This window comes from Erpetoichthys calabaricus, chromosome 16 (genome assembly GCF_900747795.2).
Source record: "Erpetoichthys calabaricus chromosome 16, fErpCal1.3, whole genome shotgun sequence".
NCBI lineage: Eukaryota > Metazoa > Chordata > Cladistia > Polypteriformes > Polypteridae > Erpetoichthys > Erpetoichthys calabaricus.
Window position 1 is genome coordinate 78,684,329 of NC_041409.2, and position 20,043 is coordinate 78,704,371.

At 42.7% G+C, this 20,043-nt stretch overlaps 1 protein-coding gene across 2 annotated transcripts in view; it reads left to right on the forward strand.

Moving 5' to 3' along the window:
* LOC114666948 (ribosome quality control complex subunit NEMF-like) overlaps positions 1 to 20,043 on the forward strand; it is a 47,014-nt gene that overhangs the window by 26,176 nt on the left and 795 nt on the right. For both annotated transcript variants that reach the window (XM_028822000.2, XM_051919935.1), the window contains exons 12-31: positions 64 to 272; positions 383 to 580; positions 1,005 to 1,068; positions 1,139 to 1,227; positions 1,315 to 1,418; positions 2,238 to 2,300; positions 2,451 to 2,563; positions 2,685 to 2,742; positions 2,867 to 2,925; positions 3,004 to 3,115; positions 10,801 to 11,044; positions 11,128 to 11,173; positions 11,345 to 11,394; positions 11,481 to 11,601; positions 12,413 to 12,490; positions 12,832 to 13,050; positions 16,475 to 16,513; positions 16,715 to 16,821; positions 16,904 to 16,947; positions 17,078 to 17,157. In XM_028822000.2, the coding sequence (XP_028677833.2) occupies positions 64 to 272; positions 383 to 580; positions 1,005 to 1,068; positions 1,139 to 1,227; positions 1,315 to 1,418; positions 2,238 to 2,300; positions 2,451 to 2,563; positions 2,685 to 2,742; positions 2,867 to 2,925; positions 3,004 to 3,115; positions 10,801 to 11,044; positions 11,128 to 11,173; positions 11,345 to 11,394; positions 11,481 to 11,601; positions 12,413 to 12,490; positions 12,832 to 13,050; positions 16,475 to 16,513; positions 16,715 to 16,821; positions 16,904 to 16,947; positions 17,078 to 17,157 (2,097 nt within the window). The remainder of the gene's footprint in view (positions 1 to 63; positions 273 to 382; positions 581 to 1,004; positions 1,069 to 1,138; positions 1,228 to 1,314; positions 1,419 to 2,237; positions 2,301 to 2,450; positions 2,564 to 2,684; positions 2,743 to 2,866; positions 2,926 to 3,003; positions 3,116 to 10,800; positions 11,045 to 11,127; positions 11,174 to 11,344; positions 11,395 to 11,480; positions 11,602 to 12,412; positions 12,491 to 12,831; positions 13,051 to 16,474; positions 16,514 to 16,714; positions 16,822 to 16,903; positions 16,948 to 17,077; positions 17,158 to 20,043) is intronic.

Genomic DNA, 20,043 nt, shown 5'->3' on the forward strand with positions numbered 1-20,043 from the left:
CGATTGCTATAGAAAGACACTTCATGAGGTATAATTTCAGCTGATTGGCTTCTTTCATTGCAGGAACATGACCGTCTGAAAGGGGAGCTGATCGAAATGAACCTCCCTGTGGTAGAGAAGGCTATCCAGGTAGTGTGCAGTGCTCTGGCCAACCAAGTGGACTGGACAGAGATTGGACAAATCGTAAAGGAGGCACAAGCCCTGGGTGATCCTGTAGCCTGTGCCATCAAAGAGCTGAAACTGAACATGAACCAGATAACAATGTCACTCAGGTGGGTGGCACATATACTACAGGTTAAGGTTATGACTGCAGTTCCTCGGCTGGCATATTAGTGTATGAGAGAAAAAGCAAGTCTCCTCATTTGTTCTTTGTGTTGGACAGGGATCTGTATGCCTCTTCTGATAGTGAGGGCAATGAGGAAGAGGTGAATGAAATGGAAGAAGAGGAAGAGAAGAGCAGCAAAAAGAAGAAGAAGAAGAAAAACAAAGGCCGGCAGCAACAGAAAAATCAGATTCAACGGAATAAGCCTGTAATGATTGACATCGACCTCAGTCTGTCTGCTTACGCCAATGCCAAAAAGTACGCCCCATTAAAATGCTTGTTGTTTTATTTATGAATGCATTTATTGGTTTGGATTGATTCTGCATTCGTGGTGCATTTCAGACAAGTGGACATTTTTCATCTCCCAGGTTATCCTTCAGTATTACAGATTATTTAGCCAATCCCAGTGTGGCCATAGGTCAGTTACCAGTGACCTAGCTAATCCCCTCACTTCCTCATCTAGCCATTGACTTCCAATGTCCTGGAATCCCCTCATTTCCCAATGTGGTGACTAACCTCCAGTTTGTTCTTCAGCCTCTTCATGGCTGAGGCTCTTGCCAGTGTTTTAAGTTCTCTGACTTACCTGTGCAGTTTTCAGGCATGTAGCTTGGCCTTTTTTTTTTTTTTTTTAAATTGTCATTGCTACTTCACCCTGACATTTGCACGTGTTTCTCAATTTCAGATACTATGATCACAAGAGATATGCTGCTAAGAAGGAGCAGAAGACTGTGGAAGCAGCGGAAAAGGTAGGGCCATATGAGAGTGAAGTTTTCATTCAGATAAAGAAAGAGGCTTACATTCATCTCATCTGTGCAGGCTTTTAAATCGGCAGAGAAAAAGACAAAGCAGACATTAAAAGAAGTCCAGACAGTGTCCACTATCCAGAAGGCCAGAAAAGTCTATTGGTAAGATGAGTCTCTCTCCTGAGGGTGGATTGACCAGATGTTTTCTGAACACAATGTGCATGTTGTCTGTGTGTTAATTTCTTGCAGGTTTGAAAAGTTCCTCTGGTTTATCAGCTCTGAAAACTACCTCATCATCGCAGGTCGAGACCAACAACAGAACGAGATGATAGTCAAGCGCTACCTCAAGCCAGGTAAGGGAATGCTTGTGCTCCATCACTTGTCATTCTTCTCCTTCCAAGTATTCCTTTATTTTCCTGCCTTACCTACCCAGTGGTTCCACCTTCCTCCTTTCCATCCAGCCAGTCATCAGTTCCTCCTCTTGGCTAATTTAGCTGCTCCTCCATTACTTAATCCCTGTTAAAGTAATGCCTCCTCATTCCTTCTTCTTTCAGTGCTTCCTCCTCTTTGTTCCTGCCCCTTTCAGCATTTCCCACCATGTCATATTTCCCATTTGCCTTGATCTTGCCCATCCAGATGCTTCTCCAGCCTTCCATCCATGCCTGTCTTGTCACTTTTTGATCCAACATTTCTTTCTTTTTGAAAGAGATGTCCTTCACGCCCATTTGACCATAACAACCTAACAGATGGTGATTTTTCTGTCCAACCAGCCATTCCTAATCCTTAACTTGCAACTATGCAAGTATGGTTCATCTTACTTCCTTCCCTAATCTTGTCCAACCTGCCATTTCTGTTTCATCTGTTTTTACCTTTCATGACCGTTTAGGCCATTCTCTTATGTGGTCTTACTCTGTGTGCCCATCCAGTCTCTCCTATTTCCTTCCTTCTTAGCCTGTTTACTCCACTGGTCGTCCTCTTCCTTCTACTCGTCTCTTCTCCTTGCCCAGTTAATTGATTGATCTTCCAGATTCTGTGCCGTTGCTCATCTTATCTCATAGCGCTTCTTGCACCACTCTGTTCTCTGACTGGCCGGTGTGCCTTGTGTTGCTAATCTCAACATGTAGAATGTACGAGTGGCACAGGCTCTCATTACCATTTTATCCTCACATCAGGTGATATCTACGTCCACGCTGATCTCCATGGTGCTACCAGCTGTGTGATCAAAAACCCTTCAGGTAAGCGTGATGCTTTTAGTTAGCTAATGTTGTTCCAGGGTGGGTCACATCCATAAAGAACTGGCAAATGAAGCTGCTTCATTCTGAAATGTCACCCTGTTCAAGCACTTAATGCTTGCTTCTGTGTTGTTTCATGATATCTACCATCAGGGGAGCACATTCCTCCACGCACATTGACAGAAGCTGGCACAATGGCTGTATGCTACAGCGCTGCCTGGGATGCCAAAGTCATCACAAGTGCTTGGTGGGTCCACCATCACCAGGTAAATAAGGGCATGGTGGGATTGCTTGAGTGATGGCATGTGCCCATGCACCCTCTGTGCATTGTGATAGGCAGATCACTAACAGATGGAATCATGTCACCCTGGCCCTGTTGTCTTGTAGGTGTCCAAGACGGCACCCACTGGAGAGTACTTGACCACTGGAAGTTTTATGATAAGAGGTGAGTTCTTCCTACTGCAGTAGAACATCTCAAAGACTAAAAGTGACTTGCCTTATTTGTACCCACTAAGACATACTGTACTGCTGAACAAATGTTCCTCTTAGTCTTCTTTCCATCATTTCAGGTAAGAAGAACTTCCTTCCCCCATCATATCTGATGATGGGCTTCAGCTTTCTCTTCAAGGTGAGCTTCTACGTCTTGTCAGAGTATGGTGGGCTGGGGATCTAAGCTGCACAGTGTGAATTGTAATCCTCTTCACAGGTGGAGGAATCCTGTGTTTGGCGGCATAAAGGAGAGAGGAAGACCAAGTGTGTGGAGGACGATGGGGAGACGGTGGATAGCACTTCAACAGAGATGGACACAGAGCTTCTTGGTAACCCATGTGTATGCCTACTTCCTCCTGACATTTCAGATCACTTGAAATTCTGTAAATTTAGGGGTTCATGGTCATCTGAGGAAGCCCCCTCATTGCCAGATCTGAAGCTCCTTGGCATGTGTGGTGTTAGTAGGGAAGAAAGACAGGCCATCAAAAACAGAACAAACAAAATGGAAAGCATGAGTGAAATCAGCTCACCGTCTTTTTGCTGGTTCAGGTTTACCTTAATAGGAGCCCGAAATGAGCAAATGTCTAGTGCCTTCTCGACTATGTGACTTTGCTTAATGCACAACTGGTTTTTGAAGGCAAGTTTCTAGTAGTAGTAGGGTGTTGTACCGTGTTAGCCATTATGGATGAAATGAGAAGGCAAGCAAAATGACACCTTTTATTGGCTAACTAAAAAGATTACAGTATGCAAGCTTTCGAGGCAACTCAGACCCCTTCTTCATCTTGCCTGAAGAAGGGGCCCGAGTTGCCTCGAAAGCTTGCATATTGTAATCTTTTTAGTTAGCCAATACAAGGCAAGTTTCATAATTGTTGTTTTTTATGGTCACTTGTTGCCCTTTACATTGGATGGCAGGTCTTTGTGACCTGCTTTAAGTGTCCACATTGGGATGCCAGAACCCAAATCAGAAAGCTAAACTGGCAGGCAACTCCAGGTGCTAACTTTGACAGGGTGGCTACAACGAGACGTGTCGGGGAACTTGTTGGGTGTACTGCGCAGTATGAAATTCACTAGGTTGAACAGAGTGTTGTCATGGGGGGAAGTACCGAGTCTGTGGTTAAACTGGGACGGGATGTGGGAAACTATAGAGAGAAGATAATTAGAATGGGACGTGTCTCGGAGATATATTCAGAGTTTGTTCCCAAACTGAGAGGAGATGGTTAAACATGCCACATGGGAACATGCTTGGGAGTGTGTAGCTAAACTGGTAGCTGGAGGTGGAGGAATGTGTAGCTTTAGGGGTTTAAAATTTGTTGTTGGACAGTTGTGTTCTCTGTCTGTCCCCCTAAGAGCTGTTGGCCCACCTATCAGGGGCTAGCACCTTATCTGAGAGCCCATCCTCCAGACAAATTTCTCGGGCTACTTAACTGAATAACTGTATGTAATGACTGCACCGCTCACAGTAGCCTAAACAGAGTAGAGACCAGATATGAGCCTATGTGTCCTCTTCTTCAGCTATAATGTTGTTAAACTTGATCGACAGAATTAATCATCACGGTTCTCGCAAAGATTTACATGAGCAGTTAAATATTTAAGGATACTTTCCAAAAGGACATAATGTATAACAAAACTACGGGAGATAACTAGAGGATCCAATAAGTAGAAGGCATCGGTTCTTTTCACTCTTCTCTGATCTGAATGTTGAGTGTTATGTTGTCAAAGACGCTGCTCTAATTCAATTCTGCAGCAATGTGACTGCAAGAAAGTGAGTCTGCTTTATCACCTACTGTAAATGTAAACCGTGAAACCAAAGCATACTTGATTTTATGGCGTTCCATTGGTTAAAATGTATCTCAGCTAGTGCTGGGCGGTATACCAGTTAATACCGTTTTTTTATTTTTTTTATGATATGGATTTTTCTTATACCGCGACACCGGTTTAAATTGCCTAAATGACGTTCGGAACATAGCGCAGTGGGAAACTGTTCAAGTGGGGACCTTTTTCACTGCTACACCGCTAAACACAGATTTGTTGCACTAGGGCTCTTTTTCACTGCTACACCACCAAATAGTGGGCGGTAGCATAGGTATGCCGCGCGGTGAAAATGGACAGAGAGCATTCTGAAACTGAACTAAAAGTAAAGTTGAACATGATGAACAGAAGAACTTTTGCCGAAAAAAAGGAGTCCCGTCTGTCGCCTGGAGATACTTTAGTTTTAAAAGGTCAGATGTGTAAATACTGTTTCTGTACTACTGGATAATACTGCAAGCCAAGTTGTACTTGTTTTTGTACTTGCTAATGTATGTTTTGCTTGAATTCATCCTGCGATGTGCTGGCGACTCGTTCAGAGATGGGCGCAACTCTGAATGGATGGCATAATTAAACATGTATAACGAAGATATTTTTAAAGTTCTGAACACTCCGTCGGCTAAGTTAATAACTAGTTTTAATTTCACAAAGACGTTTATCGTGTGGTGATTGGTAACGTGGAGAAAAAAGGAAAGATAGGAACTGGGGTTTTGGTAGAGAGCAGGAATATCATGAAGTGAATGGATTCTGTGCGGTGATTGCTGCAGGCGCCTGCTCTTAGTACGGAGGAAGTCAGTTTAAGAAGCGTAGTGATTAACGACTGGGTCGGGGAACACTTAACACAAAGTATTTGATGTGCTGCATTAACTTGTGATGGGGTTTGAGAAAATCTAGTAAATTAAACATTGATTTTAGGATGAAGTTTAGTTTACAACATTCTACTTTAATTATAAAATAAACTATGAGAATAAAGTGGAGATGTCGACTTTAATCTTGACATAGTCAACATGTCGACTTTATTCTCGACATATAGTTTGTTTTTTTCTTCCGTGTCCATATTTTTTTTTCTTCACAGTGGCCCTAATGCGCTTCCATAGGGCTACACCACAAACAGCATTATAAATGCAAGTTGCAGTTTTTATTATTTATGTATATAGCTTAGCTATATACCATATTAATGCAGTTTGCCTAAATGATGGTTTAGTTGGTAAGATGTCATCACCAAGTTGCACTTGTTTTATTTTATTTTAATTTGGTGAATACTGTGTAATGCACCTGGGCTTGAAGCCTTGAAGTAATGGTGCAACTATCAGTGATACTATTATGTATTTTATTGTTATTATTTATTAGTTTAAATATTATGCAGTTTAATGATGGTAGAATTGTTTAAAAAGTCACTTTAACGTGTCAGTGGACAGAGATTGTTAACAGAAAGTGTAGTTGGTTTACAAAAAATATTTACTATTTATTCCTTTTCTAAGACGTGTTCAGTGCAATCCAACTTTTGACAAACACCTCTGGATATTTTACTAAGTCTAAATGCCTCTTTGGATGGTTGAAAATATGTTGTCAAAATCATAGTTTAAGCTTTTGCAAAATTTGTTCAATTAAAGGTTCTATATTTTGACTGCATCTGTCATGCAATGTGATTCCTTCTCTTTAGTGCCACCCCCTTGAAAACTATCACTTTATGGGGCCATGCAAACCTGGATTAATACTTGTGTGCACATTAAAATGTCTTTTTGTACGATGTACAATTCTCGTAACAGTCTAATAGGTTATTCTTAGCCAGTCTACTGCAGTAATTGCAGTGGAAAATGTGGTTAACATCCACTCATGCATGGGGAAAAAAATACCGTCTAATACCGTGAAACCGGCAGAATTTAGAAAAATACCGTAATACAGAATTTTGATCATACCGCCCACCTCTAATCTCAACACATTATTCGATAGCCTGACTAGTCCATATAAAAATGTCCATCAGTTCTTAGAAAGTCATCCCTTTAATCAGTAATGTCTTCTAGTGGCCCACACTTTCCCATTTGGTGCAGTTTGTTTACTTACTTTGGTACGGGTCGACCATCACTAATCCAACATCACTGGGACCTGTGGGGTGCCAGATTAGTGAGTTTGCTGGTTAGATTTGCACACACGAGGAGGGACCCAAAAATAACCGGAATCGGTCAATTGCAAAAGAAGTTGGGTGTAGTTACTGACGAATACCGCATGCTAATCAGTCTGCCACTGGGATTATGTGGAGTACTTTTGACCTTGATTCTACAACCGTGCGTGTGACTTTGGCGATTCTTTTCAACAGACTGAAACAAGGTCATCAGCTCATATTGAACATCAAGACTTAGATGATCACGTTTACCAGCATTAACCGACTTGTGAGTAAATTGTTACCTCGTGAACAGAATGGTCAGTTAATACAGTGCATCTGGAAAGCATTCACAGCGCATCACTTTTTCCACATTTTGTTATGTTACAGCCTTATTCCAAAATGGATTAAATTCATTTTTTTCCTCAGAATTCTACACACAACACCCCATAATGACAATGTGAAAAAAGTTTACTTGAGGTTTTTGCAAATTTATTAAAAATAAAAAAAACTGAGAAATCCCATGTCCATAAGTATTCACAGCCTTTGCTCAGTACTTTGTCGATGTACCTTTGGCAGCAATTACATCCTCAAGTCTTTTTGAATATGATGCCACAAGCTTGGCACACCTATCCTTGGCCAGTTTCGCCCATTCCTCTTTGCAGCACCTCTCAATCTCCATCAGGTTGGATGGGAAGCGTCTGTGCACAGCCATTTTAAGATCTCTCCAGAGATGTTCAATCGGATTCAAGTCTGGGCTCTGGCTGGGCCACTCAAGGACATTCACAGAGTTGTCCTGAAGCCACTCCTTTGATATCTTGGCTGTGTGCTTAGGGTCGTTGTCCTGCTGAAAGATGAACCGTCGCCCCAGTCTGAGGTCAAGAGCGCTCTGGAGCAGGTTTTCATTCAGGATGTCTCTGTACATTGCTGCAGTCATCTTTCCCTTTATCCTGACTAGTCTCCCAGTTCCTGCCGCTGAAAAACATCCCCACAGCATGATGCTGCCACCACCATGCTTCACTGTAGGGATGGTATTGGCCTGGTGATGAGCGGTGCCTGGTTTCCTCCAAACGTGATGCCTGGCATTCACACCAAAGAGTTCAATCTTTGTCTCATCAGACCAGAGAATTTTCTTTCTCATGGTCTGAGAGTCCTTCAGGTTCCTTTTGGCAAACTCCAGGTGGGCTGCCATGTGCCTTTTACTAAGGAGTGGCTTCCGTCTGGCCACTCTACCATACAGGCCTGATTGGTGGATTGCTGCAGAGATGGTTGCCCTTCTGGAAGGTTCTCCTCTCTCCTCTGTGGAGCTCTGACAGAGTGACCATCGGGTTCTTGGCCACCTCCCTGACTAAGGCCCTTCTCCTCCGATCACTCAGTTTAGATGGCCGGCCAACTGTAGGAAGGGTCCTGGTGGTTTCGAACTTCTTCCACTTATGGATGATGGAGGCCACTGTGCTCATTGGGACCTTCAAAGCAGCAGAAAATTTTCTGTAACCTTCCCCAGATTTGTGCCTCGAGACAATCCTGTCTCGGAGGTCTACAGACAATTCCTTTGACTTCATGCTTGGTTTGTGCTCTGACATGAACTGTCAACTGTGGGACCTTATATAGTCAGGTGTGTGCCTTTCTAAGTCATGTCCAGTCAACTGAATTTACCACAGGTGGACTCCAATGAAGCTGCAGAAACATCTCCAGGATGATCAGGGGAAACAGGATGCACCTGAGCTCAATTTTGAGCTTCATGACAAAGGCTGTGAATACTTATGTACATGTGCTTTCTCAATTTTTTTATTTTTAATAAATGTGCAAAAACCTCAAGTAAACTTTTTTCACGTTGTCATTATGGGGTGTTGTGTGTAGAATTCTGAGGGAAAAAATTAATTTAATCCATTTTGGAATAAGGCTGTAACATAACAAAATGTGGAAAAAGTGATGTGCTGTGAATACTTTCCGGATGCACTGTAAATAACATTACACTGAGATGTCTGCAGGTAAGCACCTGTAATGTATGCATTGGAGCCATGACCGGGGCTAAATGTGAGCAGATTATAATATTAAATGCAGAAAACCAAGTTAGAATGGCTTGCCAGTGTTTACAAGTTCACACCAGCAGCTGATTCTGCAACCAGCACCACCAAAACTGTAGTGACAGGGCGGTCCACTGACACAGGAAATTGGAAATTACACTTGTGAAAATCCTTAGCAATCGAACTGGAGTCCCAGTGGCTGGATTAGTGGCGGTCAACGTGTATCAAGTCCATCAGCATACGCCTTTGTATTTCATCAACTCAACTTTGAGGCCCTGTCATGTAGCAGGTCATGGTGACTTCACCCTCCATAATACCGTAGCTTTAGGCGAAGCAACAAAACTAGTAAGCGATGCTTCTGCGTTCCGTTATCACCGTGAGTGGATGTGGCTAACCTGGAAGGTGACGTTGGTTGTGTACTGAAAGTTTGGGGGATATTGGAAAAACTTGTCTGTCTCCTGGAAAATACTGGAATAATGGGGATAAGCTGAAAGACAACATGGAGGACATGATTGTAACTGGAGGCTGACACAACATCTGTAGTAAAATATGGTGTCTGAGCAGGGAGCAGATGTCAGTTACGGGACAGAGTGGTGGTTTAGAGTGGGCAGTAGAGGCAAGAAGTGAGAAGGCAGGAAAGCAAATGGACGTGAAAGGGGCTGGCATCACAGCTTTGATATGGAGAAGCAGAAGGATGACAGGATGAGCACTACAAAGTTGACCTGCCACCAGTGCTGTTTTCAGTTCAGTGTTTTAGTCATGTGTTAAATTAATTTATTGTCGCATGGTCAGTACATTGCAGTCCTTACTTATTTGTCCGGTGATCTGTGTTCACTTCAGTCAAACTGAACTCGTATCCAGTGTTACAGTGATCAGCAGCCCAAAGCCATGCTGACTGGCGACTCTGCACACTGCGATGGATTGGTGACCCATTCAGGGTCTCATTTTTGATGCGATAGGCTCCATCTTCACGGAGGTGGTCATTTTCAGAACATTGTAGCTAATGGGTGGCATTGCCACAGTTTGTAAAGGATCACCCCAAAGTGACAGGTTTGTTTTATAGGTGATGGACCTGCCATTTATTCCTCGAGCAAAGACACGTCATTTCATCCTGATTGTATTCAAATTTTTGCACAATCCTATCAAGTCAAATGTGTCTAAAAGTTGGCTTCGCTTCTCCTTCCATAAGGACTCTCAATGCTCCGGGAGTGTCCAGTTTGGTCACCTGAAAGTAGCATCTCTTCAATTTGTGCACCAGAAATTAGACTTTGATCACAAATGCTAAAGATGGGCACCTCCAAATCTTAGATCACAGATGTCTCCTGATGATGTGCCACCCGTTCTTTGCCACTTACTGAAAATGGCCACCCTAAGTGGACAGGTTCAGGCACCTCAAGTTCTTGATCACAAGTGAGGGTAGAAGCAATCACAAAATTGAGCACTGGATTGCTGGAGAGGCAGACGTCTACTGGGCAGATGCAGGAAAGTGGAAGCCCATTGAAAGGTCAGTCTACAACCGATTCTTCACAAGCTGTGAGTTCTGACCAAAAGAATGACACAGAGTGAGGTTGGGGGCATACACTGATACAGCGTGTCGCCACATCCATCACGCAACGAACCACCTCAGGATCCCAATATAGGACCCCCAGCGCCACACTAGTTCAAAATGGTTTCCTTTGCAGGTTTGTGCTCAGTCTTGGATGGAGCGAGGAGGCCAAAATCCTGGGAGCTCTGCTGCTTCTTGTTGATGTGGTTTGGGTATCTAGTGAGGATGCCCCTCAGTCTGCTGGTATTGGGATGAGATCTAGCATTAGGTCCAGGATAGGCTGTCCTTGCACATTTTAAGACATTTTAGTCTTGTCTTTGATTATCACTGCTGGCTCATACGTGTCCTGTTAAGGGTTGTCCCCCAGCCTTGTATCTGATGCTGCTGAGATGGGCTCTGCACCCCATCACCCTGAACTGGATTGAACAGGACTGAGAAAGTTAGGTTGTAGGTCATTCACATCTATTTCTGTTGCAGCATTGGTCACCCATTGCATGATCATCCTGAAACTCCTCGTGTTTTATTCATTAACAGGTGGTGACAGCAGCAGCGAGGAGGACATGGATGAGCAGGAGCCACAGAAAAGTATGCCAGAGGACAGAAGTGAACAGCACTTACCAGTTCATCAGGAGGAGAATGAGAATGAGGAGGAAGTGGAAGAAGAAGTGGAAGTGGAAGAGGAGTTCGACACGCCTCCCCAGGCTGGAGAATCCCAGAAAGGCGACAACATTAGCTTTCCAGACACCAGCATTGAACTGCCACACCTGCGGCCTCAGAGGTGTGATACAGAACACACTGAATGTTCAGACCGCCATGCCAGTTTGCAAGTATGGGTCATCTTTTTTTTTTTTTTTTTTGCAGGCCCCTTCAGACTACAAAGTCCTCAAAGACGGAGGCAGCACTGCAGGTAAGGCCAATTGTACTGATGCCTCGGTGGGTATGGTGGTGACACGTTAGGAAGCTTTAGTTTGAGTTCGGGTTAGTGTCGAGCATGGGACACCAAGCTACTGCACAATTGTTTGGTAAGTGGGCAGGAGTAGGGCAGCAGCATGTCTCCTAACCCGATTGTATATTTCAGGATGACACCTCAATGTCTGGAAGAAAGTACATGTCAGCAAAGGAGCGCAGGTGAGTACTTGTTTTTGTTAGTTTTTGCTTCTTGCCAGTTCAGGGTCCATAATGCCAGACTTTAGGAACTGGGTATTTCTTTTTAGGGAAATGAAGAAGAAACAGCAGCAGCAGAGTGTGTCTGAACCTCCAGCAGTGCCCCCTGAAAGTGGGCAGAGTGACTCCAAGAGCAATGCATCCCAGCAGCCATTGAAACGAGGCCAGAAGGTACGGAAGTCAGAATGTGGACCAATGCCCTTGGATTTGGAGTCCTGGGGTGTCCCTGTTCTCATTTTTAGACTCTTCTATTACATAGACCTGAACAGAGTGTCACAAATTCCCATAATACCCGTCTGTCAGCAGCCAAAACAAGCAGGAGAGAAGGTTTACACTTTTATTCATACATTATAAATAATGTAAGATACCTAATGGGCAGGAACACAGTTCTGAGTGTGACCAAACACAACCTGGATGGGTAGCAGCTGCTCTTGCTAGGAGTCTAGGGACCCAAGTCCAGATGACCAGGTGGCTCTTTGTCTTAATAAGCTGCATGGTCTCTGGATGGATGGAACGATGGAAAGACTCTTGAGCTTCTCTGTCCACCTTAATTTATTCTGGTGTTCTTCTCAAGCCAATGGCCGATTCTCCACATATGTTCAGGCCTTGTGCCTTTGAGCAATCAATCCTGTGTAGGCACAGCTTCTATCCTTGAAACGTCTACCAGCTCAGCTTTTCACAGCAGCACTTGGACAAACTTGTTTTTTTGTCCTTAAACGTTTACAACGTACATGTAGAGGTCCCGGGTCTTAGTTTATTCTGGTTCTAATATGGTATGGGGTGAGTGCAGCATGTTCTTGTTAAGATCTTTATGTAGATTAGAAGCTAAAAAGTTCTCATACATAGCAGATCAGAACTAAACGTTTTTCCTAACTTCATACGTTTATTATAATAGTAAATGTAAATTAAAGTAAATCACACCATCCTCATGTCACCCTTGTAGTTAGTGTGTAACATTTTACTTTCCACTCTTTTGGTACAGAATAAACTAAAGAAAATGAAAGAGAAATACGGAGATCAAGATGAAGAGGACCGGGAGCTCCGCATGAAACTTCTGGGGGTGAGAGTCTGCCTGAAAGATAAAGGGAAATGGCAGTAGTTCAGGAAGCTGCCTGCTTCAAACTAAATATGAGCCAACGTTTCAGCGTAGGGACCAGCGTGTTCAAGTGCCTGCTTGTGTAGATTATACATGTTGTCTGTCTGGACTTTCTCCATACATCCCAAAGAAGTGGGTGTCATGGTGATTGGCATCCCTGCCCTGTGCTTGTGCATTAGGGTGCCCTGTAAGGGACTGGGGATCCAGCCAGGTTTGGTTCTTGCTTCGCTCCCAGTACTCTACTGGCACAGACTTAAAAGTAAGTAGGTGTGGTGAGGAAATTAATGGATGGATGGATGCTTCAGTCTGCAGGACCCAGCAAAGAAGAGAAATCAAAGAAAGGGAAAAAAGGAAAGACGAGAGATGAACAGCAAAGCCGACCGGCACAGAACAAAGGGTCACAACAGGGGACCTCTGGCAAGGACCATCCTGGCAAAGTGGCACAAAAAAGAACATCTGGCGAGGAGCTGGCTAATCACGTTCAAGCTCTGAGTCTGGACAGTGTGGCAAATGAACTGGACAAGGTGAATGCGCTAACTGTTGGTACTGCTCTCTCTCTCTCTCACTGTCACAGCCATCTTTTCCTTCTGTTTGCATGCTCCTCTGTCCTGTTGTATCCTAGAAGGGTCCTACGGTGACCCTGATCTCACTAAGTGACTCTTTGTTACATACACCTGGCCAGAATATCCCATATTCTCGCTGTAGCCCTCATGTTTGCACAAGCTGAAACAGGTAGGAGACGTTTACACTTTCACTCATGCATTACAGACAACTTAAAATTAATGCGCCTAAAACAAAAGCAAAGTAAATGAGTGAGACAAACTGTCGTATCAAATGCAGCACAACCTGGATGGAGAGCAGCTCTTCTGGGTAGGGGTCTGGGCATCCGGGATCTACAGATAAACAGGAGGCTCTGGTAAGCTGACTTTAGGCCAGAGAGACCTGTGGGATGTTATGATGTAGGCCCGACTCCCACGTCCTCTTCAACCCTTGGACCAATTCCATTTAGGCACGACTTGTGCCCTAGAAACTTCGACAGGGCTTGGGCTGGGGGCAGACTTGTTTATTTGCCCTTTCATGTTTACAATGTGCATGTACAGATCCCTAGTTTGTACAGGTTCTGATCTTGTATTCTCCGAGTAGAACAGCCATACGAGATTTTCTTTTTCTCAGATCTGTTATTGGTTCTGACCTTATCTGTGGTGAGTTGAGCAGGTCACAAGAAACCTTTTTGAAAAGTTTTTCTAAATATTGTTTGTATGCATATTTATCATTATACAGTATATGCACCCACACAGGCCTTGTAATTTGCAGCTAGAAAATGTAAAGAAAACTAAAAAGGTCTAGTAAGTCATAAATGCATAAAATATATAGAATAACTAGGGGGTTGCCCCTCTGCTCGTTTCGTTTGCCAACCCCCCGGCCTGCGCTACATGTCAGCCACTTCATGTCTCTGCTGCTCGCATCGTCAAGAGGGGGACTGAACGCACCCCAAGGAGACGCGTTTGCTCCTCCGACACCCCCTCTTAAACGGTGATGCAATGGGAAACAAATAGTTTTTTTTTTTTTTTTACCTCCACTTTGCTCGATCAGCTGCTGGTTTTCTGCTGCTGCTGTGGCGCGTGATCTGCATCTCGTGTAGCGCTTCAAATGTTAAAGCCTGTACAGCAGCTGTCCTACTCTTTTATTTCCAGCCCCGGGTGTGGTATAATCTCTTGCCACAAATTCTCGTCTCGCGTGACGCGAGTTCTTGATATTTTTTTAGTTTATAATTTAAAAATGGAATAAGAATCTGAAAATCTAACAACATCACATTAAAGTTCGATAAATTCTGAAAAGAATGATACCAAACATACTGTATATATGTAGGTTTTAAAATAAGCCCGATTTAAAGCATGACAAAAAACGTGACATAAAAATGTCACAGAAAATCGTTGCACTTTTAGGGTTAGGATTTTTATATAGAGTAGATAATCATTTTTATTTTTAACTGCCATAACTACACACACAAATCTATTAAGTTTAATTTTATAAAAAGTGACAGCTCACTAAAGGACTCTGCAGCTCCGCACTTTGTCTGGGAGGCACTCCACATCTTCTTGACGGTACGTAATCAGCGGTAATCATGCTGTATGTGTATTGCTGCTCTGTATGTGTGTTTAAGTGAATATACAGGGTGAGTCCAAATTATGTTAACACTAATGGCACTGCTATGTACAGTATATACTTAAATACAATTTTTGTGGACAATTTATGAACATGATGGTGAACAGGTTGAGATGTTCCTGTTAATCCTCTTGCACATATGAAGTATGTCTTGTGAATAAATTGTTTCCGCCATTCAAATGTTAACATAATTTTGACTCGCCCCATATAATGTGAAAGCTCCGCTTACCTGTTTAAGACTGGCAATAGAATACGTCTTTAAAAATCTGATCTCTTAACAATAATAATTCTTTACATTAATATATTACATTTATATAGCTCTTTTCTCACTACTCAAAGCGCTCTTACCCTACATGTATCCTCGTGCGTCTCGCCCTCTTATCTGGTGCTTCCTCGCTCAGTCGTGTTGCCATAAAGCCTGCTTCTCAGACCCTTGTCATTTTGAGGCGTCTTGCTTGCCTCCTTTCCGATTTTTGACCATTAGCAGTGGTAGACAGACCTCCATTACCAGCTGTGAAAACACCATTCGGATTCTTGTCAATGTTTCCTGTCTTTGAAGTTGACTCAGGTTGTGCCTTGTTAGTATTTAGCCACTCACCGTTACTTGGTATTAGCATTGTTGATGTTTAAATGTTCCATTTTAACTCCCATTTTCATAAAAATACAAAAAAAAAAAAAACAACTTGTCACAATCCAGAACTGAACTTTGCACACCTAAAGTACTGTGTTAGCCCTACTACTGAGCCCCCAAAGCCAAAGTGGCCAATCAGGTTGCTAGAAGAGAATGGAGACACTGACGGACGGTAGCATTTTATCATAAACTAGCAGTGTGTGGTCCTCGGGACAAAAATACAACCCAAAGACTCCCTAGCAGCTTTACTATAATTGTGAACTTGGAGAGGCGTCAGCTAACTCTTAACAATTAGCCAGGGCAGAGGAAATCGTCCCACCTTGTGCTTGCTGCCCCACTGGCTTTTGTAAGGAGACACTGGTAATATCATATCGTGGTTGTGTCGCTGGCGTATGAGTCCTGTTAATCTTTGTCTTGAGGAAACACCTCTAGATAGACAATGTTTGTAGTGAAAACATCGAGCCTTGCCCTCCATTGCTGAGGTGTTTCACTTGCATGTTGTTGAGCTGTGGCGTTAGCTTTGTTTCAACGTTATGTCTCTTCATCTGTATCATCAGCACGATATCATTGTTGCGTGACGGCGTTTGTTGCACACGGGTCTTTAGTAGTGAGAAGTGAGGTGAAAGCAAGAAAAAATTTAAAAGAGCATGCATGCGCCATCTAGTGGCTGTGGTTAAGTGTGAGCAGAGAGGACTGCTCCACACACACACACACACACACACACACACACACAGGTCTTTCATTTATATATGTCTAATTGGACAGATATGCAGTACGTATACAGTAAATAGAAACAGACTATGTCACCATTGTCATCTGTCATTGGTCCACCTCTCCATTAAGCCCTTCCACCATGTTGCTGCTAACTGGTTACCTATCAACTGGCTTGACATCTTAATTACTGGAAAAGCTGAGAATCTAAGGGCTATTGTTAGGTCATCTAGTAAGGACATTTCTGGGTTCCATTTTTCTTTATTGACTTGTGATCAAGAGCTGCTGTGCAATTCTCTGATGGCTATTTATGTCTGTTTTGATCTCCCAACTATTTATAACATTAAAAAACAAAAAGCTCCAAGTCACTGTAAATTTAGAATCTGCTCCTCAGTCATCTGGATGCCTGTTGGAATTCATAACCCCTGTTTATCTTGTAGGAGCTGGAAGACCAGGACCAGGAAGTGCAAGGACAAGAGGTGATCATGTGGGGTGTGTGTGTGTGTGCGCGTGTGTTAGCAGTCAAGATGATAAGGGGTTTGGGCAAGTTGATGCAGTGCTTGTTGGCTGGAATCACTGAAAATGGTTCCTTCATCACCTACCTGCCTATTGCATGGACACCATAAGACATCTGTGTCTGCGGTGACCACAGGGTAATGCTCAGTGTGCTTCTGTCATAGGAGGGAGAGACGCTGCTAGATGCACTGACCGGTCAGCCACACCCAGACGATGAGCTGCTCTTTGCCATTCCTGTGTGTTCCCCCTACTCGGCCTTAGTAAATTACAAGTGAGTTGTACTGACAAGTAAAGCCTGCTGTTCCTTTAACATGGGGCTGAAATGTCTAACTTGATTTTATTTCTCCCCCAAGATACAAAGTCAAACTGACCCCTGGAACTCAGAAGAAAGGCAAAGGTAAGGTTTCTGTGTGTTTCCATTCATTTTAACTGTTTGCCTTTTTCTGCCTATAATTTGCAAATGCTCATCAGTGAGATCCATTGTGATGTAAGATATCTGACTGTGATGTGTTCTGCTTTAAATGTAGCTGCCAAAACAGCAGTGCACAGCTTTATGCACGCCAAGGATGCCTCACCTCGAGAGAAGGATTTGTTCCGCAGTGTAAAGGTGAGGGTCGTGTCGTTATTATACCGTTTTCAAAATGAATGACAGAGCCGCCCTCCGAGGGCAGTCCCAGGTCCGAACACCTCACTTGGTTGGTTTCAGCAGCTGGGTGACACTCTTTACTGTTAAAACCTGGGTTGAGTACTGCCGACTCTGCAGCTTAAACGACAAAAATGTTTTTAAAGTAGTATGTGGAGGCTATTTTCTTTGCTTATGCAAAAATAAATGAATCCCTTAAAAGTTTATGAGGGATAGGAATGCTGATGTCAGCCATTAATTGTAGTCATTGAGGTCCTTGGTTTGGTTTACTCACTGGCATCAGTTCTACTCTTCATCTGGTAGTGACTTTTTTTTTTTTTTTTTATGGCATACGGGGAGCATTTACTACTAAATTGAAGTTACCAAGCAAAAAGAATTTAAACAAACCGCTTTACCCACTTTACATAAAGGAATGCTTCACCCAATAAAGATAATTTATTTTATGTTACCCTGTGTTTCTAGAGTTGGTGGAGAAGAATTTTTAATCAAACTAGGGGGCTTTGCTTTGTCCTCTACTCGCTTCGCTCGCCAACCCCCGTGCCTGCGCTACGCCCTAGCCTCTTTTTGGTTCTGCCGCTTGCGTATGGGGATGCGGATGTACAATTTAAACAGATTATTTTCGTGGGAATTGTTACATTGCATAACAGAACTGTTTTACATTAAAGCAAGTAATTAACCATATTAAAAAAAAGAGTAAAACTTAATAATTTGAAAGTAAATTATGTTTCATGTTGAGGTAGTTATTCGTTGCTTAATACGATTTTGTTCTGATTGGCTTTGAAATTAATACTCATACTTTTCAAACTTGCACTTTTACTGTAAAACTTCAAAACATTGACTTTCGATTCTGTGTTTTCAGTTTCATTGTGACAACGCAACGTGTAACTGCCCGTGATTTGAATTTTGTTTCTTTCCCTTCATTAAATAAAACAACTTTTTTGAAGGTTTGGCTCTGAGATTTGTTAATTGTCTTTGCAAAAGCTATTCTACCGGGAAACAATGTTTTAATACGAATGACATATCAAGATCTCCTTTGTTGTGTAATGTTTATCCGCGGAAGATGTACTACATTACCTTTTTTGGATACATCCTTCTTTCTACTACAGTAATTGTGCGGTGGAAGACTGGACGGTGTTAACGGTTATAGATACCGTATCTGTTTCAGCATAGTCTATTGATACACATTTAATCAATTTGCTGTGGAACCCATCGTCATTTTTGGCGTTGATTCGTTTGACTGCATAATTTCTCGATATTAGGATTGCCCGTGTACTCATTTTTTATGTTGATAACCCTTCGTCATTAAATTCTTCAATAAGACTTGGACATAATACGTCTTCCTTAATTGGGAACTTAAAGTGAGGAAAACATTAAATTTTATAAGAGCTGAGACAGCAGAAACTGTGTCTGACAAAAGCATTCACACGAATGAGAGGTGAGATTACCGTGTGTGTGGTTGAAAATGGTTGAGAGGAGGGCCTGACTTGAAAAAAATCTTATTGCCAAAGTCTCATCTCGTGGGACTTGAAAATATCTTCCAAAAAGTCTTGTTGCATCGCAGGATTTTTTTTATATAATAGAGAGATGTTTTTTAAATCACAATGTTACTGAACCGATGGGCTTCAATGGTGGCCAGTACTGAACAGTATCAAAATCAGTTACGCATAATCCCAGTGTCAGGTATCTATTTATATGCTCACAACTTCCCAAACGCATGTATTTTTTGCTAAAATATTGTTACATATACCACTGCCAGAGATCCCCTCTTCTATGAACAAGAATTGCTTTCAGGTGGGGGTGAGCATCTGAATTGAATTTTATTGCCTCTCTCCTCATTGTCCCCTTGTGACTTTGTGAAATTCCACCAGTGGATTGACCTTCTGCTTTCTGAAGTACCTCAGATATGCACAAATACGTCAGATGATTTCTACATAGTAAAGTTTGTACTTGCTGTTAACTTTTAATCTCCAATTTACCAGCAGCCATACCAGAGGTACTTCAGAAGAGGTCACCCACCTGAAACTCCGCATGTTTGGGCCTGGCCAGTACTTAGATGGGAGACCATCTAGGAAAAGCTTGGGTTGCAGTGGGTTTGGGGCACTTACCACATGGTCTTAAAGTGGATCGCAATGCCCCCCAGTGCAGTGATGGGGACACTATACTGTAAAAATTGTGCCATACTTCAGTAAAACCAAGGTCCTGACTTTCTGTGATTATAAAAGATCATAAAGATGTCCAGGCTAAACTGCCCACCATGGCCTGCTCATACTGGCCCCCCATGTCATCCCCTGTCTCTCTGTCTCACCACTTCACCATCACCAGCTAATGTGTGGAGAGCATACTGGTGCAAAAATGGCTGCCATCGCATCATCCAGGTGCATGCTACCCATTGTCTTCATTTCAAAAAGTAGATCTTGTTTGAACATCCCCCACTTTTGTTCATTTTGTTTTACCAAAAATACATCTGCATACAACTGGACACACGACATTTGGATATTGCAACAAGACTCATTTAAGATTATTTCATATCTACTGGTTTTCAGCGTTGGTCTGTGTTGAAGTTCACTGTATTAAGAACTTTACATTCATTCGCAACCGTGATGCAACTTGTTTTTTCCCCATGGCCATCACTACAACCATCTTATTATTTTTCGGTGAAGTATTCATTTAAGTGTAACAACTAGCTGTGCTACCCATCTAAGAGGGGTAGAAATCCAAGTAATCAACATGGACTTCACCGTTAATGTTTGCAGTGCACCATGTAATGCGTAGGTCTCAGTTATGCTCCACATGGTGTGTGATTCAGAAAAGCAGTGTTTATGTTTGTGATGCGGCATCTGTTAGAATGAC